Source organism: Pseudochaenichthys georgianus, unplaced genomic scaffold (genome assembly GCF_902827115.2).
Source record: "Pseudochaenichthys georgianus unplaced genomic scaffold, fPseGeo1.2 scaffold_436_arrow_ctg1, whole genome shotgun sequence".
NCBI classification, from domain to species: Eukaryota; Metazoa; Chordata; class Actinopteri; order Perciformes; family Channichthyidae; genus Pseudochaenichthys; species Pseudochaenichthys georgianus.
The window spans coordinates 88,233-111,866 of NW_027263001.1; the positions used below are offsets into that span (position 1 = coordinate 88,233).

Sequence of the window (23,634 nt, forward strand, 5' to 3'; positions counted from 1 at the left end):
ACAATAGACTTTACAGCATGTTTTTTGAAGTTGTGTTGGTTCTTGTGTGTTGGTTGTTGACGGCAGTGTGTGCCCCCCCCTTGGTAAATGATTGCCCCCCCCATTCGATTTGTTCTAAAGCCGACCCTGCTCCAACATCCCTCCTGTCTGTTTTTCCTCTCCTGCTACTCCATCGCTATCAGAACCAGACATATGCCTACTTGGCTCCGAGGCCCCGCGGCCGGCACCGCTGCCGCTCGGTACAGAACTCATCTGTCCTTCCTCCTCATCCTGGCCTACAGGTTTAGAATAACCTGTAAGCTTCGGCATTTTTTGTAATAGCTGCTTGTCTCGAAACTCCTTTTCCCTCAACAATTTCCTTTCCCGAGTGCCACTCTCAAACTTTTTCTTCTCCGACATTTTCTCCCAAACAACCTTCATCTGTCACTCAATCACTCGCAATTTGAATAAGTCACATGTGAAGCATATTCTCATCCTGATTGGCTGTTAAGTGGTTCCCACTGACTGTTGCGGAGTCATCATTTTTGAGAAAAATCTCTGGAATCCATCGATCTGATTGATTAGCGGAGCAAATTATCAAAATAGTATGGAGGGAAGATATTTTCGTTTGGATTACTGGTCTGGGGGAAGCTCGTGTGTGTGTGTGTGTGTGTGTGTGTTTGTGTATTTTTGCGTTTGTGTGTATTGTGTTTGTTTCCCGGGGAAAACACTCACGAGAAACACCGGCTGTTGTTATGCCTGCTGTGACGTCAAGTTACTCCGTTCTCCGCTTGTAATTATGCCGTTACAAGCTTCAACGTCGTCTGAATTTGCCGAAACAAGTTTAATATTCTGAAAGCCAAGACTTTGTTTATTTGAAACCAGATGAAAACAAACTGTAACGGACCCTGCCGTGTTATCTATGATTACTATACGCCTTACATTCATAATTTCAGCCGGAGGGAGGGGGAGTGAGTGACGAGTGAGAGCTGTCATCTTCCCTTTACAAGCTTCAAAAATGTATTTATCGTGTGATTTTGGAAATAAAAGTTTCATATTCTGAAAGCCAAGACTTTGTTTATTTAAATGTTTTTTAAAAACATCCGAAATAAAAAACTTTTTTTTTTAAATTTACTTTTTTTTTAAAACTTTTTTATTGGCTCATGATAGGCCCCTGATCTCCGTAGGCCCCTGGGCTTCAGCCCAGGTCAGCCCGTGCATTAAGGCGGCCCTGGGTGGAGTGAGGTTGAGCGAGGCAGATAGCGTGTGCAGCGGTCTGCTTGCGCACAGAGCAGGAGTTTGTGAGAGAGCCGGCTTGAGAGTCAATTTCTCTTCAAAATATAATTGATTGCCAGCCTCCCTTGTCCCTGGCTGGCTTGCTAGCTCGTTGGTAACGTAACTGATTTCTTCTAATGTGCCTGCATCTGGCGCTGAGTTGCCATATTCCTTTCATAAACCACTTCCTGATATCCATTGTTGCAGTTAAATATAAATGATAATAGCCAAACTAACCTAGGAAGAGTATAAACTGACAGGCTGCTGTGCCGCATCTCACTCAAAAACCCACACGACTGAACCCAGCGAAAAACCAGTCTCGCGCGCAGCCTTTCATTCAGAATGTCATTCAGAATTTCATAGCAAAATAAAAAAAATGATATTAAACTAATCTTTCAATATAGTTTAAAACAAAAATAAATATTAAGACAAAGCCCCACAAATAACAACAATAAACATAATAATAAAACAATTCAAATGTTGTATTCAGCCCTGATTAAAACAGCGTGCCCAAATCCTGGACGCCGGGTCTGACACGTACACGTACACGCACACACACGCACGCACACACACACACACACACACACACACACACACACACACACACACACACACACACACACACACACACACACACACACACACACACACACACACACACACACAGAGTTGGTGGGTGGGACTAGATGTCATACGTCACCACTCGGTGTCCCTTTAAATCGCTCGCCTACCCTCGGTGAGCAGAGCAGATACTGACGACGGGACAGAGAGACACTGTGAACTGGTGAGACACATTGATATGATATTCCAAACATATTGTTAACAACTGTACGCTGACATAGGCCTACTGTAATGACATTCTTAACTGTTATACGCTGTAATGTTGTATTAGTACTCTTAACAACTTTACTCTGAATGAGCTTTTGAAAGTGCGTTGTTTTGAATGTAGGCTATCAAAGAACATGCCAGAAGTGATGTCATGGTGCGTTTAATGTTCCTGAAGTAGTGTGTGATGTGTTGACTGTTGGCAGTGCTCCGCGGTGTTTTCGGTCACTTTCTGTTGTCAAACGTCTCGTGATATTTACTGTGTTGGCACGAGGGATGAAAACATTGTGTAACGTGTTGCCACAGAGAACTTGCTCACCATGCAAGACATTTAGGAGCTTAATATTGATGCAATGTATGGTCGTCTAGTTACACAGAAACAAGTATAAAACACACATGTGTGATATTGTGCTGCTGTGTACTTACTTTACTAAGTATTTTAGTGTGTTACTTTTACTCTGCCACACATCAGGATATGACACACGTAGCCTAACACAGTTTATAAAACGTGATGCATTGCTACAGATTGCACATATTAAAATTGTTTTATACCTTGACCATAAAATGCTACATATGAATGCACCTATAACAGTTTTATAATAATTATTGACAATAGAACAACACACATGGCCCATTTTTAGCATGGTAAGTATTCTTTTAGGAGGAAGTAGATCAGCAACCAATAATTTGATTAGCATGATCAAGCATCACCATTAACCACATGCATTGGCAGCCTATGCAACTGTTGTACTGTCAATAGGTAACCTGCTAGGTTATATGGCTTTAATTGTCCACAAAGATGTAAATTGGTCTTTGTCTTTCTGACATTTCAATAAATTATTGACAGAATAAAAGAAAACAACCCTAAAATGTAAGCCAACAAAAATAAAGTACACATGAAGTCTATATGAATTGAACAAGGCAACCATACCTAAAGGGATATACGAGTACGGCATCACACTGAACTATAACAGTTATTATATCCCTGGGTGTGTTCCTCTGCTGCTTTAGTAAACAGGTTAGCATGGAGGGAGGGAGGGAGGAGACAGGGAGAGGCTCTTTCCAGGCGAACACTGGCAGTTTCATCATGCGGCAGCAGTGAGTAACAGAGGCGGGAGGTTACCAAACTCCTTCTAGAAGTTACTGTGTGTCTGCCTTATCTCATCACATGCACCGTGAAAGCCGGTCAGACTGCACTCTGAATGGAGATTAGCTCTGATAAGTGTTGTTACGTTATTATTATCTCTAGAACAGGGTGCAATGATACTGGACTGTAGTAGAAGTAGTCCCTCTATAAGTTGAAGCAATAGCTGAAGTTTTAATGTTATTGTGGTACAAATCACAGTTTTATATGCAGAGTTTAAAGCTTTACAAATGATATTTGCCACAACTTTTGTAATAATTTATCTATTCCTTTCTTTCTTTTTAATTCACAGGCAGTGAAGTTTCCACGAAGAGCAACAGGTTTAAGATGAACTTGGGAAAGTTTAATTGCGGATCTTTCTAGATGTTTTTATCCCAATAATTATTTCTTTTCGATTGGACACCTAACAAAAAAATGTCTTGTTCTGGACTACAATAATAACATTTCCTTACCAACCAATATTTACGGGGAAAGAATCTCAGAATCAAGGTTTTTTGTTTTTGATTCTTTCCGTGACGTTCCATAGAGAGGTCAGCACTATCTTCTAGAGACAGAAGAGACAGTCCTCTTTTTGGACTCTGAGCTGAGCCCTGAGCCCGGCACCATGCTGTACCTGAAGAAGTACTTAACGGAGGGCCTCATCCAGATGGCCATCCTGCTCAGCCTGTGTGGCGTGCGGGTGGACATGGGGCTGGAGCCGTACCTGGCCCCCCCCTGGCACGACATGATCCTGGGCCCCACCTCGCTGCTGACCCAGACGCAGTTCCACAACCTCCGCAACCGCATGGAGGACGGCCAGGCACTGCACCCCAAGAGCGTGGACCTGGACGGCTTCTTCACGACCCGGAGGCTGCTGGGCTTGGTCCGCTCCCTGGACAGACTACAGGTGGGAGGAATTAGTCCTGAAACTCAGAAATAGTTCGAATTGTACCACTTTTGATTCCCTTGTTTTAAAGTCTACGTTTTTTTTTACTTCTTTTGATTAGATACTTCAAATAAGGTCTGTGGCTAACACAAATTGAAGGGATTCTTACATTTTGTTCTACGACATAAAAGTGGTCAGTAAATACCCCACTGGTGAACGTATGAAGCTTTTTCGTGTCCCAAAACATCGGTTGCTAACAAATGGCTTAATGTGAACTAAACTTCATCACTGCAAACATTAGCTACACTTAGCTTAGCTGTGACGATGAGCTGTGATGATGACCAGTCTTGCGATCGTGATGTAGTTCCTTTATAGACTAACGTTAGCTGTTTTTAGCTCTGGAAATTGCATTTACACTTCAACTTTTATAAAAGTAGCGTTAATGTGTGGAGAATTATTAACAAATGTTTCAGTATCAAGAACATTTGTTTGCCATAGATCTTAATTTCTACAATATTCCAAAATCCAATGGAGAAATCCCATTGCCTTTTGTCGTTTGAACCCTTGTGATGATAACTTTTGGGTTGGGTTACCAACATGTTATCCCTGCACCACTCTTCTGGGCTAGAATAACAATAATATGGAAATTAGGGTTCTAACTTTTTAGCTTTCCTTTGACTAGGCACATTTTTGATTTAACAACCTCTTACCTTTTCTCCACAGGTTCCTCATTCAGAAGTGGAAACATGGCTGGTCCAGAGGGACACGGATCCTCTCCCCTTAGGATGTACAGACCTGTCCCTGGAGAGAGCCGCTGCTGGGGGGGAGAGAGAACCAACGGCCCTACCTGTGGAATCCAGAGCTGTTGTCCTGCATGAAGAGGAGGAGGAGGATAATGAGGTACAGCTGGTTCTCTCTTTAACAGCAGTCAGGATTTGTGCTTCAGCTTGTTCTGGAGTGTTTTCAGAACCAGACCACTTAAGAGCTAAGATTAGCATAACATTGATTTTTGGCTGAAGTCTAACCAACACCATTTAGAAGGTTGCTGTGGGTTCTGTGGGAAAAAGGCTAATTGCTCAATAGTTTCCCATGAGAGGAAATGGTCATGTTATGAAGTCACAAGAGGCAAATCCAGTCAAAGCAAAAGGGTTGACGTGCTTCTGTTTGGTTCTGAAATTGCTTTCCTAGTCTTTTAATCTTCTGAAGCTTATTGGGGTTAGGTGAAGGTGTCAAACAAATAGAATGCTATCTGCTAAGGTATTTTACTGTGTAGAGTAATGTGTAAAATAGTGCACAATTATGTGGTTGGAAAAATGTTGGCTTTCCCCTTTCACATTTATCTTGTCTATTTAAAGACTTTCATCCACGCCCACACACATCTCACACTCATTCACTAAAAATGTGCCCATTATCAAAACATAATTACATAAATAGCTTAACATTCCTTAATAATAAAAATGATAAAAATGCAAAAGCTCTATATAATAAGTGGCTCCAACAGGTTCAGATCAGCGTTGATCTTTGTCCACGCCATAACACTGTTGGGTCTAGAGACAAAACTATTTTTAGCACACGTGAGGAGTTTCACTTTTGTTGGGAGAAATTTGAAGAAAGGGTGCTTTCCATTCTGCTCACGAGGGTTTCCAGCCAGTCTGAAGGGCGGCATACGCTTGAAAGAAGTTGTACTAACCTGTTTTAATTCCAATTCTACGTTTTTACTATTAGTTTACAAGAGCTCACATGCTCTCGGATTCCAACTAGAACTGATAATAATATGTAAAATAGTTGTTTCTACAAGTCAAAATACATTTGTTTCCACAGCCAAACAGCAGCCTGTGGAATGAAGTGTGTTAGAAGTCTACTTGTGTCACAGAAGTAGCAGGAACATGAAGTACAGAGTACACACACACACACACACACACACACACACACACACACACACACACACACACACACACACACACACACACACACACACACACACACACACACACACACACACACACACACACACACACACACACACACACACACACACACACACACACACACACACACACACACACACACACACACACACACACACACAGTGACCTGATGTGAAGAGGAAATAAAATCAACCAGCTTGAAAAAAGTTTTCCACAGCTGATTGAAAGACTCATTTCAAATGTGAACACATCAGTGGCAAGCCGTAATACTTTGTACTGTTATGCTTGATTACATAAGTGAATACGTGTATTTTCTATTTCTTTAAGTCAGGTCACATACAGCAGGTAGAGTCAGGGCAATCAGCTGATGGTCATGTGATCTGGGTGGCAGCGTTCACTTCTTGTTGTGGCCTGCAGGAACATTTATTAAGAGCAACACCTCAGACATGCCTGGTCATGCTTTGGCCCGTAACACATGCACTACCTGATTGCCACATCCTTCATGTTGAAAATAATCTGCAGAACACACACAGTGTACAATATATAAATAGCCCCCACCCCCCACCTCCCAGTGTTTTTGAAGTCTACTCATGTATCAAGTAGCACTCATACACACCAACTCACATACAGTCACACGCAACACTTTATTAGCCTGGGCCCAACTGGCTTGTTGTGGAGCTGATTGGTGGTCCTGCTGTACATTCAGAGAGGGCTCGCTATAGTAACTGAACGAGAGAGTAATGTCAAATGACAGTACAATTGACCAATCATATCTTCCCTCTAAATGGGTGGGTTTTATTATCGCAGACTTTATGACAAGTTCCGCCCGCTGTGAAGCTTTTCTTGTTTCCACAGCAACAACAACTTCCTGTCAACAGCGTAAACTCGCCTTCAAAATAAAAGCATGTCCACAAAATAGGAAGCCAAGCCAAATTACACTTAAGAAATATACAACTGCAACGAAAGTAACAAATATAATGCAATATCCTTTTCAATTTCAAAGAACACAAATTGGGTTATTTACAAGTGTTGTTTTGTGTGGTAGAGGGTCGCTGTCATTGCTGTGTTTTGATATCCCGCTGAAGTATACGCTGTGACGTAATAACTCTTCTTTTTTCTTTTTCGAGGGAAGGGGTGGGGGTTACAGGGCCTACGTATAAAAGTCACGGCTCGCCACTGGAACACATTCATACAGTGTTAAAAACCATGTGCTCTCTTTTTGTACCATAACAACATAATCAGCATAATGTAATATTGTGAAAGATGTCGTTTAGGTTCTCCCTCACTGCTTGCCTCCTGTGGGTTTCTGGTTGCAGCAGTCAGCTGGATTCAGTGAAAAAGCAAAGAGGAGCTTTTAGCTGCTAAAAAGACAGACATTTTTATACAAAACGGAGCTACAAGAGAGCGAATATTTAACTTGCATTTGTCAAATGGGCAGAAACACAACTTTAATTTATATGTTGCTAACGTTGCAACATATCTGTTTGACTGATCAATCCATCCTTCAGTGTTGGAAAGTAATTAAATACATTTACTCAAGTACTGTACTGTACTACAAAAAAAGTAGTTTACTTAAAATATAAAATGTATAATATTACCATAAATCTTTCCATTTATAATACTTTGTACTTTTATGCTTGATTACATAAGTGAATACGTGTATTTTCTATTTCTTTAACCTCTTAAGCCCCAAGCTGTTTTTCAGGTTTCAGGCTCGAAAATGACATTCCCAGAACAAATGACCATATCTTCCCTTCTAAAAAGGGTTAAATTAATAATCTTTTTTCTCAAAGTAATGATAAACATGTGAGTTGGATCATGTAGAAAAGTCAGACTCAATATAGATGTTTTTTAATTTAAAGAAAATCCAGATTGAACATGGTAAAAAAACTGTAAATTATAGTGTTTGTCCAAAACATATTTTGTACTTATAGTGAAAACTAACCTTGGATGATGGGTTAGTAGACTAAAAGCTTTAGTAATCCAAAGTACAACATATAATATGTACCCTGTATCAAGATTGATGCAAAACAAGTGATATTTGACCTTTTTAGACAGATTTAGCAAAATAAACCTCTTCTGGGGCCATTTGGGTGGATTTTCCTTATCTCTGGCCCCCCTTCTTCGATTTTGACATGTGACATATCTTTCTGACCGTTAGAGCCAATAGAATCAAAGGGAAACCGTCCCGCACACACTCATGTTAAAAAAGGTTGCGTCTTCGTGCATTCAATAAAAATAATCTGCAGAACACACCATGCAGAACACACACAGTGTACAATATATAAATAGCCCCGCCCCCCCCCACCTCCCAGTGTTTTTGAAGTCTACTCATGTATCAAGTAGCACTCATACACACTAACTCACATACAGTCACACGCAACACTTTATTAGCCTGGGCCCAACTGGTTTGTTTTGAAACCTGAACGCTGGCCTGTTCAGGTCAGCCTGACACAAATTTCAAACGAACGCACATTTAAAACCCCCCAGTTTTGCAATCCCTCCTCTTAACCCTTAGATGCATAAGTGGGTCTTTTTTGACCGGGTGAGGTGTTTTCTTTTAGTATCTTTATAATTACATTTTGTTTATCATTTCATATTACAGCTATTCCTCAAAAAGCATGTTTTGCATATCATGCCATTCAAATTTTAAATTGATATTTTAAGAAATTGTAGTTTTTGTATTACTACCCCAAGCTTCCAGTGGGTCTTTTTGGACCCGGTGAGGTGGTATTCTTGAAGTATCTTTGCAATTACATTTTCTTATAAATTTCATATTCCAGCTATTCCTCAAAAAACATGTTTTGGATATCGTGCCATTCACATTTAAAATTTACATTTTAAGAAATGTTGGTTTTTGTATTACTACCCTGAGCTTCCATAAGTGGGTAAAAAAATGCATGGGAGCCTGCCAGTCTCAGGACACCTCCACTCTCAGGACAGGAAGTGCGTGCACGCTAAGAATTACAAAATAAAATCGCCACTATCAGTACAGCGACACTTTCCGAACAGGAAATGCACGCACATACAAAATAAAATCGTACTGACACTTATTATATACATATATAGTGCAAGTTCTCCCACTTAAAAAGATGAGAGGCCTGTAATTTTCATCCTAGGTACACTTCAACTATGAGAGACAGAATGGGGGGAAAGAATCCAGGAAATCACATTGTTGGATTTTGAAAGTATTTATTTGCAAATTATGGTGGAAAATATTTGGTCAATAACAAAAGTTAATCTCAATACTTTATTATATACCCTTTGTTGGCAATGACAGAGGTCAAACATCTTCTGTAAGTCTTCACACACTGTTGCTGGTACTTTGGCCCATTCCTCCATGCAGATCTCCTCTAGAGCAGTGATGTTTTGGGGCTGTCGCTGAGCAACACAGACTTTCAATTCCCTCCAAAGATTTCTATGGGGTTGAGATCTGGAGACTGGCTAGGCCACTCCAGGACCTTGAAATGCTTCTTACGAAGCCACTCCTTCGTTGCCCGGGCGGGTGGTTTCGGATCATTGTCATGCTGAAAGACCCAGCCACGTTTCATCTTCAATGCCCTTGCTGATGGAAGGAGGTTGTCACTCAAAATCTCACGATACATGGCCCCATTCATTCTTTCCTTTACACGGATCAGTCGTCCTGGTCCCTTTGCAGAAAAACAGCCCCAAAGCATGATGTTTCCACCCCATGTTTCACAGTAGGTATGGTGTTCTTTGGATGCAACTCAGCATTCTTTCTCCTCCAAACACGTCTAGTTGAGTTTTTACCAAAAAGTTCTATTTTGGTTTCATCTGACCATATGACATTCTCCCAATCCTCTTCTGGATCATCTAAATGCTCTCTAGCAAACTTCAGACGGGCCTGGACATGTACTGGCTTAAGCAGGGGGACACGTCTGGCACTGCAGGATTTGAGTCCCTGGCGGCGTAGTGTGTTACTGATGGTAGCCTTTGTTACTTTGGTCCCAGCTCTCTGCAGGTCATTGACTCGGTCCCCCCGTGTGGTTCTGGGATCTTTGCTCACCGTTCTTGTGATCATTTTGACCCCACGGGGGGAGGTCTGCGTGGAGCCCCAGATCGAGGGGGATTATCAGTGGTCTTGTATGTCTTCCATTTTCTAATAATTGCTCCCACAGTTGATTTCTTCACACCAAGCTGCGTACCTATTGCAGATTCAGTCTTCCCAGCCTGGTGCAGGTCTACCATTTTGTTTCTGGTGTCCTTTGACAGCTCTTTGGTCTTGGCCATAGTGGAGTTTGGAGTGTGACTGTTTGAGGTTGTGGACAGGTGTCTTTTATACTGATAACGAGTTCAAACAGGTGCCATTAATACAGTTAACAAGTGGAGGACAGAGGAGGCTCTTAAAGAAGAAGTTACAGGTCTGTGAGAGCCAGAAATCTTGTTTGTTTGTAGGTGACCAAATACTTATGTTACCGAGGAATTCACCAATGAATTCATTAGAAATCCTACAATGTGATTTCCTGGATTCTTTCCCCCCATTCTGTCTCTCATAGTTGAAGTGTACCTAGGATGAAAATTACAGGCCTCTCTCATCTTTTTAAGTGGGAGAACTTGCACAATTGGTGGCTGACTAAATACTTTTTTGCCCCACTGTATATATATATATATATATATGCTCTGAACGTTCCACTTCCTGCCTGCCCGACATTACCTTACGGCTGCGTCGCGTCAAAAATAGGATTCATCCTAATTTTAGAGAAGCCCTGCGCCGAGACGCTTCTGGGACGCTTCTGGGACGCTTCTGGGACCCTTCTGAGCCGTAACGCGCCGCGTGTGGTGGAATACGATTTGTTAAAACACTGTTGTTTCTTTTGATGTGAAATATTATTTATTTAATTTAAATAAAAAGCAATGTTAGTTTTGTAAACAATTTGTTAAGTTAATTTAATAATATATGTATTTTTGAATCAAGTATTCATCTTTATTGTCTTCATTGTTAGTTTCCACATGCCTAAAACAACCTCAAGCTAAATCTAAAAGTTGATGGCTAAATAAGAGCGTTTGAGAAATTGTGCAAGGCATAATAGTCCGAATAGTCGATTAAGCGTTTCATTACTCGATAGATTAATCGATTATCAAATTAGTCGTTTGTTGCAGCCCTATTGTAGTTATCCCATGTATAAATAAAACGTGTTATTCAGCAACCCTTGCAATTTGGGATTTTATTTTTGGTTGGTAGACCTCGTGAGCTGGTCATTTCAAAAGTAGCTCACCAGCCAAAACAGTGTGGGCACTCCTGCCTTAGAGCCTCATCAGGAGCCAGAATAAGGGAGGCGATGGTGGGCTCAATGGGTGGCATGCGACCCAGCCCCACTCTCGCCGGATCCTACATGGCAGCCAAGGTCCGGGCATCAGAGCCAGAGTGGGAGAGGGCCTTGGTGTCCCTCCAGCATGCATGGAGCTCCCTCAGGTACTCCTCTGAAGGAGGAACAGTGAGGGGGACAGTGGCAGGGCTACGCCTGAAAAAGGCGCTAGCCTGAGCCGGGTCGGCCTGCGGAACCGGAAGCTGTAATCGTGTCAGGGCCGCACGAATAATGGCCGCCATAGAGGCGTCCTCCTCCTGCAGAGAACCCTGAGCAGAGGAGTGGGAAGCCTCGCGGGGCCTCGTCCTCCACCTCTTCGTTGAAGAGGTTAGCCGAAGCCGCTAGAGACATGACGTCGTCATGTGAAGGTGCGACAACCGAAGGAGGGACGGGCGGCAAGCTAGCAGCCCCTATACTGGCTCAAAGGCCAAGAGGAGCGTCTTCATCATGCACATGTCGGCAGCTAATTGATCTACCTTAGAGGACAGCCTATTTCTAGACCTCCTATTGGGGGGTGACCCCATAGCCGCCGTTCTCCCGCGTCACCGGGAACGGCTAAACTGCTCTGGGGGAAGATGTGACGAGGAGAGGTGTTCGTTGGCTGCCGCTAAAAAACTCCACCTCTGCAACTCTAGCTACTCTGAGCACCCGAGGCATACAGCTACAGTTCATGCAGGCGTTCTGCGTGAGACCCTCCCTCAAATGCTCGAGACCAAGGCAAGAGGGGCAGCGGTCATGGCCATCCTCGGGCTCAAGAGGAGCTATACAGGCACTACATGAATGAGCCATTATGTAGGTGGCCAGATGCAAGGCAACCGGGAGCGGGTGGACACAGCCTTCACCAGCTACCTGCTGAACGGGAGAGTAGAGCAATGCTCCTACTCGCCGAACACGACAAGGGATGTAAATGTCCTATACCCAAGTTACCAGCAAAGGGAGCGGGAGCGAGAGCACTGCCTTCACCTAGCTAAATAAAATAAAGAAGCTCAACAGGACAGCTTAGCCGGCGGTTGCTGCTAACGATCAGGCAACACGCTCACCAGGAGCGGGGTCGAAAACACCGCCTTCACTGGATGGGAGGTTAAATGTAAACACAGCCTAAAACCAGAAACTGGCCGGAATCCCGGCTTAATCCCGCGTCAGCCACGTGGCTGTGCGACAGGACACAGTTAGGCTAAGCCCCGCTACTGGAAACTAGCTAACCGAGGAAACTGAGCTAAACTGTTAACTCAAAAATGCTAATAATAGCTCGGCAGTACAAAATAGCACAACAAGTGCAACTCCTGGGAGAGGGAGCGGAACCGCTGCCGTCACCAAGAAAAAAAGTTAAAGCAAAATAGCACGGGTAATCCAGGCGTCAGCCGACGCTGCGCGCCAGGACACTGTTAGGCTGAGCGATGCTACTGCTAACTAATTAACAAGGAAACACAGCAAAAGCTGGACACTCAAATGCTAATGATAGCTTGGTACAACGCCACGGTCAGCAGAGGTACAAAATAGCACAGCAAGGCAACTCCTGGGAGCGGAAACGCTGCCGTCACCAAAAAAGTTAAAGCCAAGTAGTAAGCAAGACAGAAATCAGGACAGCTTGGCTGGGAGAGGGAGCGGAAACACTGCCATCACCGACCAAGCCGACACCAAACTGTCCGTCGAAGTTTTCCGCGTAGCCGGCCACAGCTCCTGGGGGACGGGTAGCCCCGACTGGAATAGTCGCGAAACTGCACTCAGCCGCTGTAAGCGGGGAAATCCTTAGATCCAACGTTCCAACGAACGTTTGTAGGTTACAAAAAAATGCAACTACGGTACTCGCGAGAAGATGAAAAGGAACCGTTCCACTAATGACGCCGGCCTATGTAGCCGTAGTCACGTGGGTCACAGGTGACTTTGTTGTTATTAATTACTCGAACTGCGCATGCGTGCGATGGACATATCCAGTGCTAAAAGCACCGCCTCTGGCGGTCAGTAGGGACGAAATAGAACTATTATTTTCTGCCTCGCTCATGAGAGTAACAGCTGGCGAAATTACAGCCTCGCCTACTGATTTTAATTTAACAATATATCGAGCCCGATTCTCGATTTCAAATGTGTGCTCTAAAATGATATTTATAAATGACTATTATCATTATTATAAGCAAGACAATAAATGGCAAAGATTTAGTAAACGTATTTAAGATACGTTCATAACAAACGTAATGTGTAAGTTTCTAGCTAAACGTAATTGAGAATGCAGTTTAGTTCTGTGGGAACGTAATTTTTAGGAGACAGGGTTGAGCAAGACAGAGTTTCAAATATAAATATTGAGCAGACATTCTAGGATTGTGCTGTAGATTTTTAAATACAATGTTAACTATTTCTTTGCTGCAGATAAATGAGTAGCTTGTTGTGACGGTTAGCCCCAGTGAGGGAACCGGCCTAACCAATTGTTGTTGGAGCTCCAGACGTGTCCTTGTTGATCAGCTGCTGAGAGTCACTGGGTTTGTCTGTAAGCTCCAGTCAGGACAGGAGAATGTTACAGCTATTCTGAGCCTGGCTGTCTGTCACTTTCTGTACATATGGCTGGCAGTATAGAACATAGTGGAGCTGCATTATATTGTTCCAGTGGTTGGCATGGGGATGCCTTCAGGACGACCCTTGTTTGTTTCTGTCCAGTCTCTGTACCAGTCTTATTGTGGCCATAACTGTGAAACAAGGTCCAAATAAGAGTGAAAAATGCCTTTTCCATGTTGTAACCTAACTTACTAATATATAATATTCCAAATACATGTTAAAAGTTGCATTTCTTTTTTTGCATATGCATTTTAAGAACATATATCTTTACAAGGTATGCACAACATTATTAAATACAGTTACGTCTGTAAAATAACAACCTCTTAATAAGATGAAGAAAATGTTTAAGAAAATAATGAACAGAATTACTAGGGTAAACTGTAGTTAACAGATAAAAGATGCATCATTAGTTCTTATACATACATGAATTGTACAGCTTTCCGTTGTGTACCTCACCAATTTCCCCCATTTTTGGTAAAAGATATCAACTTAATTTGAAGCTCTCATGCTTTCGATATATATTATTTTATAAATATCCAGCAAGTGCTTGTCTAAAATCAGTTGTTTATATAAAATACTCCAGCCACTCTGTGACCTTTTTAAAATACGTTATTGTATGTAGGCCAAGGTCCTACCAGTCCTTTGTGTCTGCTGGGTGCAGATTTTATTCCAACAATATAGTGATGACAGCTTTGGAAGAATGCTGATGGGTGCTAGTTGGAAAAATGTATGGCTTTGGAAACATTTTACAGTTGGGTTATGTACTGGACTAGTTACTGGGGAATGCAGTTGCCAGGCAACCAGTAGGCACTTTAGGATTCGACTGGTGATCATTTGTGAATTTGGTTCCAATGGTTATAAGTTTCCTAAAAAATAATGTATTGCTTATTTAACACTAGAACCGCCAACGGGTACATTTTACCCGCAGCTGTTTCTTGATTGTATGTAACTGTTTTTCAATAAAATATTCAAGTCTCCCAGTCCGTGAATTTTCCTGAAATGTTGTTATGTAGCGCCCTCTGTTGTTAAAAATTGTCAATATGAAGTCAGATACAAAAAATTGCCAGCACCAGCGGGTAATATTTACCTTATAGAAAATGCAGTGTTTCTCGCGCTATTGATCTCGCGCGAAAACATAAACATGACGTGTTGCTATAGCGATGCCTGTTGTTTACTGCGGTTCCTGATTGATAGAGAAAGAGAGAGATATAGGGAGACACTTTGCACATAACTCACGGTAGCAATCTGCATGAAGTATACAAATATGAAAAGCTGAGAGTCCACAGATTCTATTAGTATAAGTTTCATCACTGTGCGATCACAACTCACTCTTAACCCCGTGTTCTAGTATGATAAATAAAAGAACATTGTACCTTGAAAATCAATGCATTCTAATAGCGGGTACATTTTACCCGTTGGCGGTATGCAGCGACCCCTGGCGGTTCTAGTGTTAGTCATATATGATGGACCGTGTCGTGGTTAGGACATAACTAACATGATGTACATAATATTCATAAATACCTTTTTATCCCTGCAACCAGGAAGGAACCCATCATGTACCCATTCATCACAGTGGTGCTGTGGAGGAGGAGGAGGAGGATGATGATGATGATGATGATGATGATGATGAGGGACACCTGAGGAGGACAGAAGGAAGAGGAATACCAGGAGGTCTCTACAGCCATGCTAACAGAGAGCCAACTCAAAATGAAGCAGACCAGGTAAGGAATCTTAATCTGATTCATTATAACTTTCACATAATAATACAATGCTCCAGTATTTCAGGTGTTTGCTCCTTTAAAAATAATACAATTGTGGAAATACCATCCTGTTGGGATAGAATGCCACAAACTTGGCCTCAGTGTTAAAGGAAGGCTGCTTTTTTGGCTATAGCACCTTTTCTATTAACACAATCCCAAAGGGCATCATGAAAATAAATACTTTGATGAATTAGAAAATATTCTATATGTGTATGGTAAATCGCTCTCGAAAGGAATGTTGGAAATGTTTTCGTCAAAGTTCCTTCAGTCCTTGTAGTGTTGAACCTATGAATGGTATAGAACCTTTTGTGACAGCTACTGCCTTAAGGTATTCATGCTGGTTCACTGGGGTAAACACACTGAAGATGACTACAGTGGATTGTGAAGAATAAAGAAATAAAGCTACTGATAGAAGTTCACATCTTCGCACACCTGCGAAGTAAAACAACTATTTGAGAAAACAATGACTGTATGTTCCTCCTCGATGAACAACTGCCATGCAGTGTTGTCACCAGATGATGACAAAGTTAGATAATGTTTAATCAGCTGCTATAATATAAAGAGTGTCTACACCAGGGGTGTCAAACTCAAGGCCTGGGGGCCAAATCCGGCCCGTGACCTCATTTAATGCGGCCCCACAAGAGCCTGCAAAGAATATAATATGTTTACTATACGGTTACATGCTACTTTACAGAAGCACGTTGCCCATAAACTACATGTCCCACAATGCATCTCAAGTTGGACTTTTCTTCTCAGAATCAGACTTTTTTTTTCAAAATGTCACTTATTTTATTTGGACTTTTTTTTCCAGAATTTGGCTTTTCTTTTAAAATCATTTTGTGACATTCTCACTGAAGAGACTTAAGTTATTACCCTATCCGATAATAATCCAATGCAGACGGCAATACTGTAATATAATACATTCTTTTAAATATATTAAATATTTATATATGTATTTTTTGTATGTATATAAAACCGGCCCTTTGAGTGCGACCATGATGCTGATGTGGCCCGAGATGAAATTGAGTTTGACACCCCTGGTCTACACCCTTGGCTTGAGAACTACCTTTGCAAGGGTGTACCATACTTTTCTCACAAGCCAATTAGAGCAGGGTCTAAAAGAGACGGGTGCTCAAAGTGAGTGTTTTCGGACAGAGGGGGAATACAGTTATACAAAGAACATTTGAATTGAATTGTGGAAAGTATGCACCTGCAAAAGAGCACAATATGTCTCCTTTAATAGTCATATCTTCTCATAAAACAACAGTTCGAAGCAACTAAACACTGCAAAGTCAGAAACAAATCTGTATATTAGAATTCAGCTAAGCAGGAAGTTGTGACCTTAATTATCCTGCATCAGTGGAGCGTGCCTGACATATATACTGTTAGGTGTTAGGTAAGGTGATAAGAGTGCTTGTCATGCTTGGAATCTGAGCAGGATGCTTCATCCTTTAATGCTGGATTGGTGCCAGCATTTAATATATCTTAACAGAACGCAGATAGGTTTTACCTATTGTTACTTCCCCGCAGAATTATATAAGTGCAGAGTTTGTTTTCTGATTTATCAGCTGGGGAGGGAACTTTTCTCTTTGCTCGGCTTATATTACACAACTTACACAAATGTGATGTGGAAACGTGAAGCCTGCGGTGCATTCATACTGATAATGGACTTCAGTGGGGATAACTTGTGTCCCAAACGTTTGCATTCTGCTGCATGCACTCCCACATTCAGACAGCTGAAGCATGTATAGCATGTATAGTGTTCAACATAGCAGTAGGAATCACCCTTTATAGATGCTACATGTCTGTCCACAATGTTTAGCCAATTCTTATGATCGTTGTTGAAAAAATGAGAGTCAAAACCAGTCTCCGATCAACCATTTACGGCCATAGCCACCCCTTGAGCCTTACCGCCTAAAATCATTGTTCGAGTCTCCCAGCTGGTCAAAGCTGCCATTAAGTCAAATGCAATTCATCTTCCTTGTTTTTATTTTTTATTTAAATCTGTATTTATTCTCCTCTATTTTCAGACTTCTTCCTCAATCCAAGAGTGTTTGAGGCTGTTGGAAGAAACGTTTCCCTTGACAGAAGAACAACAGGTACAGCCTCTTCTCTACTCTTCAGTCCATTGTATGTCCTCCATGACCTTAAACAGTACTCATCATTGTTCTTACTCGTTTCCCCTTAGTTACATGATGTTGAGGGTAGAAGGGAAGACCTGGCACATCAGTCACCAGGCAGAGAGCCCTTGCTGTCCCAAATTAACCACCATGGAAACCCTCTCTTGGAAATGGAGCTCGACTGGCAGGACCTTTTGGCCATCATGGAGCCTGAGGTGACTGGGAGAATGAAAGCAGATTCATTTACATTTGGCAATATAGTATAAGAAGAAATCTGAAGATAAGTAAGCCAATACACAATAAACTTAAGATCTATATTGGTTAATGTCTCCTCTCTAGAACACAGAGGTTGACATGACTGGGACCCTTCAAGGTGTTGGGTGTGAGGATCTAAACCAAAATTATAACAACCATGGCAGAAGAGATACAGAGGCTGATCAGGAGGTCCTTTTAATGGATACTCCCCGGCAGCATAGTAAGTTGACCTTTTATTATAAGAATGTATCAACAACTCGACATGTTGTACAGTCCCATTGACTACATGTTCCTCTAATGATATAAATAACAATGTAGACATCTTAGACTTTAACATTTTTAAATAAGGTCCAAAAAAGTCATAAAACCACAAAAGGCGTTGTTGCATATCCTACAATTCTTCAACATTCAGTAAAATGCCCATTCTTTGTCTGTAGGTTTGTTGCGGTCTCCAGCCCTGCTTGCCCTCACTCCCAGTGCGGAGTTGGATGACCATAGTTCAGCCGTCAACACAAGGGGAACTTTGACAAGCTCTAACGTGAATCCCTCACAAGGCCTTCCAAACCACACACACCTGCTTGCTAAAGATCCTTCAGAAGACTTCGGTATGGGCCTAAATACAGAAGATGGCACAACTACCTTCAACATGAATCTGCTAACACAAGGTCTTGACGATACCATAGGAGGCGGTCCATGCCCCTCCTCTGAGAGCCGGCCTAGCTTTGATGCCACATTTCATTCACGTGACTTGCCACTTTCCAGGTTGAGCCCGTCTTCTGAGGGAAATGGTATGACTGAAGACCTGCTGACCTCTCCCTCCAGTGTCTTTCTGGTTGACGAAGAGGAGAATATTGCCAATGAAGATGGTCTCCTTAGCCCACTCAGTGACTTCTTAGAGGATGCGGCCATCTTGGATGAGATGAGACTGCTGGACCTGGCTCTGGAGGATGGATTCAGTCCTGAGATGGCAACCAGACTGGAAGAGGAGGGTTTCCTTGACAGTAGAATGGCTGAACAGGAAACGGTCGGAAAGGATGAAGACTCAAACTCTGTAACACCGGCTACAGAAGATCAGGGTCAATCAACAATACATCTGAAAGGTAAATAAACAGGAAGTCAATAAACCTTTTTCTAATGTAACTACTGCTGACTGAATGTATCTTTTTATAAGAGCAAAATAAAGCTGAATACAACTGTGGAACTTACCTTGATCTTTCCTTGTTTTCTCCTCCTAGATGAAGAGGAGGAGGAAGGCTCAGATTCTGGTCTTTCTCTGGACTTTAGCCACAGCCCTGCTTCTCAATGTGCTTCTGAAGCCTCCTCTTATTCCTCTTCCTCAACCTCGTCTTCCTCTTGTGTGTCGGCTGTGGAAAGTCCCTTCTCTGAAGAGGAAGACGAAGAGGGTGAAGAAGATTCAGTAGGTTCAGAAATGGAAATGGAGGTCACCATAAAGCAGGAGGATCTAGAAGAGGAAGAGATGGGGGCAGTAGGAGGAGGTTACCCTGAAGATTTTAAGAATCCCTTTCTTCCCACCTTTGGGGATCACAAGCTGTACAATGGCTTTTTTCTGGAGAATATCGGCCATGATCACACGTACAACCAGCCATTGTCTTCCGACTCTTCTCCGTCCCTTGGGAAGATGCCCACCAAGCACACCAAGTCTTCCTCGCGACACGACAACGCCAAGCCTTACCATCGCTCCTCTTCCAGACGCATTACTGAGAGCAGAATGTGGAGCCGGGATGAGCGGCGAGCACGAGTCGGAAAGCTCCCCTTCTCCAACGAACTGATTGTTAATCTGCCTGTGGAGGAGTTCAATGACCTCATGGCCAATTACCAACTCAGCGAGGAGCAGCTCATACTCGTCCGGGAGATCCGACGCCGCGGAAAGAACAAGATCGCTGCCCAGAACTGTAGGAAGAGGAGACTGGATGTGCTGCTGGAACTAAAAGACAACGTATCGGGTTTGAGGCGCTACCGTTCACGGCTGCTCCGAGAGAAACAGGAAGCCATGAGGAACCTGCAGGAAATGAAACGCCAGCTGAGCACGTTGTACCAGGATGTATTTTCCACGCTGAGGGACAATGAGGGGATGCCGTTGGACTCTATGGAGCACCTGCTTCAGTTTGAGTCCAACGGTAGTGTCACCATAGCTTCACGCCAACAAGGGGCAGCGCTACCACGGACAAAACCCAGCAAGAAACAGAGGGACAAGAAGAAGTGAGGAGGTGGAAAATCAAGACATTCTGGACATTAACAGGAGTGTGATATCACCACAAAAAAAGCAGGAACAATGGTGGATTGTTAGAAAGAGGAAGTCAGAGTTATTTGAAGGAGGTTGTTTCAGAGTGATGTTTACGGTGATAAGAAAATATGTTGATCTCCATTCTCCAACATTTTATACACTGGAATAGGAGTTCAACTATTGTCAACGACTGAGCAGACTCTAGGCTTCTGCATAGTGGAAACAAGCAATAGTAGATGATCTGGGACCAGTCCTTTAAAATGCTAGCTAAAAACCTAGGCACAATCCTGCTGGAAGATACCGAGTTGAACAAGGCTGATGGCAGGCAGGATCCCGGCTGTCAGCTAATATAGCCAGTAACCATGACACTACAATGACCCTGGCCCACCAAGGAAGGGGGGGACTAGTACACAGAAAGGGAAGTTGTGGTCATGCAGTCTTGGGCTGATAGGGGCCACCTGTCACACAAAGACTCTTTAGCAGGTTGTAGAGTCATGGGGATCGAACATGTCGAGTGTAAGGATGGTAACATAACCAAAGGCCATCCTGCTGCCAAAAAGGTCAAACTTAAAGACTTGAAGTGCCATCACCTGCAGAAGCATTTCAAATTCTACTGAGAAGAAATCTGCCACCTTTTCTAGATTTCTTGCAATGAGGTACGTTAAGACTACAATTCTGGAAATTAGCCTTTGTTTTAAGAGTGCCAATACTAGGACTTGCCTATTGACAATTTATATATTCAAGCTCAAATGTTGTGAATATGGCACCTGGCCTGAAAAACACCAGTCATCCTATACACCAGGATGTTCTGAATATAAGAAACTGACTGGGGCATGACCCAAAGGGACGCACTGTTTTGCTTCTATTGTTTAGATGGATTTACCTGTGCCTTTAACACGTTTTTATTTATTATTAAATTCTGGAAAACTTCAAACGTTAAGAAAAACACAAACATTACAATGCAATCGGCACAAGCTACATGTTTTAGATGAAGCACTCGTTTGCTATAAGTGTGGTGAAAACTGAGGAAAGGCATTTTACTGAAGCAAGCGCAAGTCAGTTTTAAAAAGTTGCACAGGAGACGTGAGGGAGCGGACGCGTTCACCACTGGAGGAACAGATGGAGCTCGCAGCAGAGATAATGCCCTGTGGAGCAAACATCATACAGAGGGCGGTCACAGCGGTCCATGCTTTCGCTTCGTGTCGGAAAATCGTCAAGATTCATGATCAAAACTAAACTGAGATGTTGTTATAGAGTGAAAAATCCACTGATGTATTTTACAAGTTTGTCACGTCTTTTTTTTTTAAAACATCATTTTTATGTATTTTTTTAATCTACCCCATAATACTAGTATTGTAATTGTGTGATTATTAATGACAGATTATAATGATTCAAATGTTAAATCTATTGACACCACATGTTTTCTTTATGTAATTCAACACCTATGTGACTGAACCTGTGGAAATCTTATTGCTTACTTCCAACTAAGGGGGGGGGGGGACCTGTGCTCCAAATGTTGCTCAAGAGCAGGCCCACCTCACATTACCTAATTTCAAAACACAGGATCAGAAACTGTAATAGCTGTTGGTAGATAGATATATAGGACAGGGGTACAACAGTACAACTTGTTAAGCTGTTAATAGATAAGATCGGTCGATCCAAATGAATGTCAAATAATCAAATTACAAATAACGTGCCTTTAATTGATGCTGTAAAAATGATAGTACCTCTAGATTCCAACATTTTCCTGCTCCAAACTCTAGGCTTATTTGTGAAATAGGATGTCCCCATCTAGTGGTTGTGCACACAGCTGACAAACTCCTTAATGGAACAATCTGTGAAAGGAATTAATCATGTCAATACTTGATGTAATAAAAAAAAAAGAATACCTGAAAATACAGTATTCTAGGTTGCAGGTCTGTTCAAAAGTAGTATAGTTTGGATAAAAGTAATGCAAGTGATCAATGATTGTGTTATTGAAAAGCAAATGTATAATGCCTCAGGGACAAGCATGGTTGGCAGAACATGACTTTGTAGCAGCTAAAAAATGTCCAATATTTAACGTTGCTGGATTCGGTTTAGGCGGTTATGTTTTACCCGTGTCTGGAAAGGAAACCAACTAAACCTGTCTGATGTCTTTTTAAAAATGTATAAAAAGTTTAAAAACCAATAATAAGCTGCATGTCTATCACTAGCACTGATGGAACAATTGTTTTTTTCATTTATTTTATTATAAGAATGTTGGATTGTCGTCTTTTGCAATATTAAAAAAGACAAAAAAAACTAAAAACATGGTGTTGCCTACTTTTTTGGAGTCAGTCGAGTTCTCTTGTGATTGGGTGCTCATCAATTAACTTAACATGCCCTGGACCATTTATATACTTAACACAAAAAGTAAGGACATTTGTGTTTGGCAGATTTCTTTGTCGTAACATAGCTTTTTGGCAATAAATCGAGTTACGTCTAACTACGGTTATAGAGAGGCGAAAGTCCCTCCCTTTCCGGGAGCCTCCATGGGACCCCGGAAGCGTAAAATTATACATTGAAGTCAATGGAAAGAGAAAGGTTATCTTTTGATCCCGTTTGAATTGTGCCACGAATGACACATATGATGTTTGTCAATTTAAAAGAATATTTTGCAAGTCAAAACAATTAAAATGTGTCGTAAAACTGTGAAGTTACACATTTTTTTGTGTGAAACCGCTGAGTGAACTACAGGTCTCTCGTCTCGCACAATACGCGTCACCATCACAAAGACGGCCGTCACGTTAGCAAATTTCACCTGTTTCTTTCAGAATGAGAATAAAAGTATAAAATGAGGTGAAAATCACTACAAGTCTGGGACACGTTGAGAGCTGTACATACACGAAAGGGGAGTTAGTCGGTTCTGTAAGAGCAGCGGGACCAGCTTTACAAGGTTTCGGTGAGTAATATGAGTGCAATGTGTAACGTTAATGTCAGCTAGCTAACATTAGCTAACAAGGTACACTAACGTGTTTTGTTTCAGTAACTAGTTTTCTCCTTAAGAACTTCGTGGTCTGTGTGTGCTGTGGATAACATTAGTGTTCACAAGAACAAGGTACACTCCCGTGTTTTGTTTTAGTTGCTCTTCAGATTGAAGCGGCCAGTTTTATATCGACTATACTGTATGTATGTATGTATGTATGTGTGATCTCCTTTTACATCTCGTTGTGTCATTTGAGTTTATTTGCTGTGTGTAGATTCAAGGATTTTGGTGACATGAACATGACCATCGTGGAGGCAGTCCAGTTACCATCCTTCTGTCTCCGTGAGGAGGGTGGGTCATATATCACCCATACTGGCACCAGGTCCAAGGGCAGCTGCACATCACAGACCGGAGTCT

At 42.1% G+C, this 23,634-nt stretch overlaps 1 protein-coding gene across 1 annotated transcript; it reads left to right on the top strand.

Moving 5' to 3' along the window:
- The first annotated feature begins 1,970 nt into the window (after positions 1-1,970).
- Positions 1,971-22,156, top strand: LOC117442482 (endoplasmic reticulum membrane sensor NFE2L1-like). Its single transcript, XM_034078485.2, has 9 exons — positions 1,971-2,038; positions 3,516-4,109; positions 4,812-4,988; positions 15,432-15,611; positions 17,681-17,749; positions 17,839-17,985; positions 18,110-18,245; positions 18,463-19,125; positions 19,261-22,156. The coding sequence occupies exons 2-9, from the start codon at positions 3,828-3,830 to the stop codon at positions 20,247-20,249; spliced, it is 2,643 nt and encodes an 880-aa protein (XP_033934376.1). The 5' UTR covers positions 1,971-2,038; positions 3,516-3,827; the 3' UTR covers positions 20,250-22,156.
- The last annotated feature ends 1,478 nt before the right edge of the window (positions 22,157-23,634 follow it).

What these genes read in the sequence shown, in the direction of transcription:
- LOC117442482 (XM_034078485.2), top strand. Translation starts at nt 3,828, where the DNA reads ATGCTGTACCTGAAGAAGTACTTAACGGAGGGCCTCATCCAGATGGCC. An exon ending in CTCAAAATGAAGCAGACCAG is followed by an intron (nt 15,612 to 17,680) that starts GTAAGGAATCTT and finishes CTCTATTTTCAG; the next exon opens with ACTTCTTCCTCAATCCAAGA. An exon ending in CCTTGACAGAAGAACAACAG is followed by an intron (nt 17,750 to 17,838) that starts GTACAGCCTCTT and finishes GTTTCCCCTTAG; the next exon opens with TTACATGATGTTGAGGGTAG.